The 4,254-nt window shown below is 41.6% G+C and overlaps 1 protein-coding gene across 1 annotated transcript; it reads right to left on the bottom strand.

Moving 5' to 3' along the window:
* Positions 1–1,842: 1,842 nt before the first annotated feature.
* On the bottom strand, positions 1,843–2,490 carry LOC132272435 (uncharacterized). The gene has a single exon (XM_059773587.1). It carries the CDS (start codon positions 2,488–2,490, stop codon positions 1,843–1,845), a length of 648 nt encoding a protein of 215 aa, XP_059629570.1.
* Positions 2,491–4,254: the final 1,764 nt, after the last annotated feature.

The following is a 4,254-nucleotide window of genomic DNA, read 5'->3' as shown; positions in this document are numbered from 1 at the left end:
ACGACTCTTCTCTTCTCTTATATTTTTTTTTTTTTGGTGTTTGGGTATGCTGGTGGTGGTTGTTATGGTGGTGTTTGGGTATGGTGGTGTATTGACTATATAAAAAATAAAAATATATATTTTCTTTTTAATTTTTATGTTATGGTGGTGGTTATGGTAGTATAAGTATTGTTATATATAAACTATATTCATATGTACCAACGACCTAAGTACCAAGCCACTACTTTTTATAGGGAGGTCAGGGGTTCAAGCCTCAGTGGAGACATAGATGTGCGAGTACCAACTAAGTTAAAAAAAAAAAAAAAAAAAAAAAAAAAAAAAACAACAACAACAACAACTATACTATATCCATATATATATAAGAGATAAAGAAGTTAGTTTGGTCTGTTAAATTTAGTTAGGAGGTTGAATTTATAATTTTATGATTTAAATGGAATTGTTGACAAGTCAAATGGTTAAAAGGTATTTTCATTTGATTTCAAAGGTATGAGGACCCGTCAATGCATACAATGTAAAAAAAATGTTATATTTGTCAATGTCATTCCAATGCGAGCCAACGACTTTTTTAACAATGACACCTCCTATGATTTCAATTGTTATATTTGCCCATGATTATTTAATTTAATTAATTTACAAAATATCAACCTTGCTAATTGACAAAACTACCTCTGATCATTAAGTCTCTTTATTTATCCTAATCTCTAACTTTTTTTTTTTTGGGGGGGGGGGGGGGGGGGGGGGGGGGGGGGCGGTTAGCCGCCGACTCTCGCTCTCTCTCTTCCCGATCTCTTGTGGTGGTTATGGTGGTGTTTAGATTATCAGGGTGTTTCAAAATTTTTATTTTTATTTTTTCTATTGTGGTGGTGGTGATGGTTCTGGTAGCGTCTGTATGTGTTGATGGTGTTGTCTTTGGTGTGGTGGTGGCGGCATTTGGGACGTATAAGTATGAGTTGGCCACAACTGCTTTCAATTTTTTTTTTTTCCTTCTATGGTGTTTGGGTGTGGTGGTGGTGGTGGTGGTGGTGGTTGTTATGGTGGTGTTTGGGTATGGTGCTGTACTACTATTTTTTTTTTTTTTTTTAAATGGATCCACATTTAGCCGATGCTGCACAATGGAGGGGTTGATGCCAGGCATGTCATCATGTGCCCATGCAAACACATCTTTGTTATCTCTGAGAAGTTGAACGAGTGAATCTCGGATGAGTGGGTTGAGTAATGACCCTATACTCACCTTTCTTCCAACTCTTTCCTCATCCAAGTCGATCTCTACGAGGTCCTCTACTGGTTCCGCCCTTTGATTGAGTTCCTTCTCAGTTAACCCTCCTGGTTTCTCAATGGCCAATGCTTCCTGCAACTTTTTTGTTCTTAAAGCGGCGGCATAACACTCCCTTGCTGTGGCTTGGTCACCTCTTAACTCACCAATGCCTTGCTCTGTAGGGAACCGCATTAATAGGTGGTATGTTGAAGTGACAGCTCTCATTACATTCAAAGTTATTCTCCCTAGGATTATATTATACGTAGATGGACAGTCCACCACCAAAAAATCTGCCATTACGGTTACTTGCTTCGGACTGGTCATGGCTATCAACGGAAGTGTGACTACACCTAAAGGGAAAACCTTTTCTCCAGAAAAACTAACAAGGGGGGACTTTGTTGGCCTTAACCTTTCCTTGCCAATACACATCTTGTCAAATGCATTAATAAATAACAAGTCGACAGAACTACCATTGTCAATTAGTACACGGTGGATTGCGTAGTTGGCCACGACCATTGTCACACTACCAAAGGATCGTCATGTAGCTGCTGGATTCCCTTAGCATCTTCTTCCGAAAAGGTAATGTCCTAGCCCTCCACTCTAGGAGACTTCGCTGGGGGTTCATGAATTTCAACTTCATTGACTCCTGCCGAGCTCCGGACTCTCCTGACATGAGTTTTTCGTGCTGAGCTTGATTCTCCCCCACATACAAATCCTCCCATAATCACTTTTATTTCTCCCAACGGGCTGCCAGGAGGGTTGTTCTCTCTGTTCTTAGGGGTAGGTTGAGTGGCAACTTTTTCACGGTCCATAGCATATTTGTGCAACGGCCCCCGACGAATTAGGCTTTCTATCTGGTTCTTCAAGTCGAAGCAATCATCGGTATTATGCCCATGGTCTCTATGGAACCGACAATACTTGTCCCTAGATCTTCTTGTTAGATCTGACTTCAACTTGGGGGGCCATTTCAAGGAGTGGTCATCTTGGATCTGCAAGAGGATTTGGCTGATCGGGGTGTTCAAGGGAGTGAAGTTAATGTAGCTTTCTTGCCCCCTGGGTACTTTAGGGGGCCTATCATTGGTAGGCTTTCTGAACTTAGTGTCTTTCTCATCTTTGGAGCTAGCAGCTGGCCTTTTCTTGTCTTCTTTCTTGTCGTCGACTCCTTTGCCCTTTCTTGAATTCATGGCATCTTCAGCATTCATATGTTTCTGGGCCTTGATCAATAATTCTGCCATGCTATTTGGTGGGTCTTTTGACAAGGAAAATAGGAACTTGGAGGATTATAGACCTCCCATAAAGGTTGTAAGAGCAACTTTATCAACCACCTCATCGACCTACAACATCTCTGTATTAAACCAACCAATATAATCACGCAACGACTCCCTTTTGTCTTGCTTAACATTCAACAGATAAGTAACTGGCTTTCAATGTCTCCTCCCTGTAATAAAATGCCTTATGAACTGCTTACTGAGTTCATCAAAGTCCTTAATAGATCCTAGCTTCAATTTATTAAACCAAACCCGGGCCTTGATTGTCGTGGTGAAAGCCCTGCACATGATCTCATCCGGAATAGCCTGCAAGTTCATGAGGGACTTGAAAGTTTCTAAGTGGTCGAGGGGGTCGCGCGTTCGATCAAAACTATCAAGATGAGGCATCTTGAATTTTGTTGGTAATAGGAGGGCCATGATATGAGGACTAAAAGGTAAATTCGTCTTTTGAACCAAGTCATCAATTGTGGCGGAACCTTTTTCCTTTTAGGGCTTGGGCCATTCCTTCCACTTTTGATTTGAGATCCTGGATCTGCTGATCAATGTAAGTTGCTTCAATGCGTTCTCTGGCATCAGACATATCTCTGGAACGAGGTGTGGAAGTGCGCAGGTCTCTCTGTCGACCTCTCGCTGGACTATAGTCTACTCTGTCGCTGTCATCGTTACTTTCAGAGGGTACTACAGGGATGGCCAAGTGTTGCATGATTGCTGTGTTTTGCTGGACCAACTAATTCATACCTTGAGTAAGGTTCTGAACATGTTGTTCTAACGCGACAATCTTCCCATCGTTTAGAACCCGCCTAGAGGCGTTCCCTTGACGGGATGCCTGCTCGGACTGATCTTCTCTCGCGCGAGACTAACTAACGTGAGGTCTGTCATTCCTATGATGAGGTTGATTATCATCATGATGATGACCATCGTTATGACGCGACTGGTTCTCATCATCATGTGGTTGACGGCTACCGTCATCTCCATGTTGTGATTGATTTGCGCCTTGACGCTGTTGACGGTGGTTGCAATCACTATGCTGTGATTGATTTGCGTCTTGACGCTGTTGATGGTGGATGCTACCACCATGCTGTGATTGACTTCCGCTGTCAAGGCGCGAAGGGTGCTGGCTTCTTTCTCCGAGTTGGACTCCGAATCGCAACTGAACCATTGTTTTTAGGAAACTAATATTCGCGTTCCCACAGATGGCGCCAACTGATGATGCAAGATTCGGTCACGACCCAGAACGACGTCGTTACCTGCAGATAAGAGAAAGCGTCGTCGAAAAGGCACCGGTACGGTACCGGCCCAAGAGTCTCCGACGGTCAAGTTAGTATAAGACCAGAAAGATTAATGGACTCTTTTAGGGATATTGTTTGCGTACCTTTTGAATTGGCTGGTTACCCATTTTATAGAATAGATTATAGTATTTGATAAGGGAATTAATCTCCTTATTCTAGTACAATACGGATCTGAAGAACTTATCCTTATCCATATCACTTCGTAACTGTAGTTTATCTAACTCCTTGGCTTCCATGTCTGTTAGAACTTGTGTATTCGTGTTGGATTGTAGAGACCGTATCATCAGTTGCCCCCTATTCTCATGTTTAGATCTCAAACTAAGAGAATGTAAGGTGTTTGATTCCCTAGAAGATTAGTAGACAAAATATAATATATATATATATATATATATATATATATATATATATATATAATTTTATATATTTATATTATTGGGGCCTT

Source organism: Cornus florida, unplaced genomic scaffold (genome assembly GCF_030987335.1).
Source record: "Cornus florida cultivar Cherokee Brave unplaced genomic scaffold, ASM3098733v1 CherokeeBrave_3.0.0_Hap2_Chr09, whole genome shotgun sequence".
Lineage (NCBI taxonomy): Eukaryota > Viridiplantae > Streptophyta > Magnoliopsida > Cornales > Cornaceae > Cornus > Cornus florida.
Note: the sequence above shows the minus strand (reverse complement) of the source record. Positions and strands in the feature narration are given on the sequence as shown.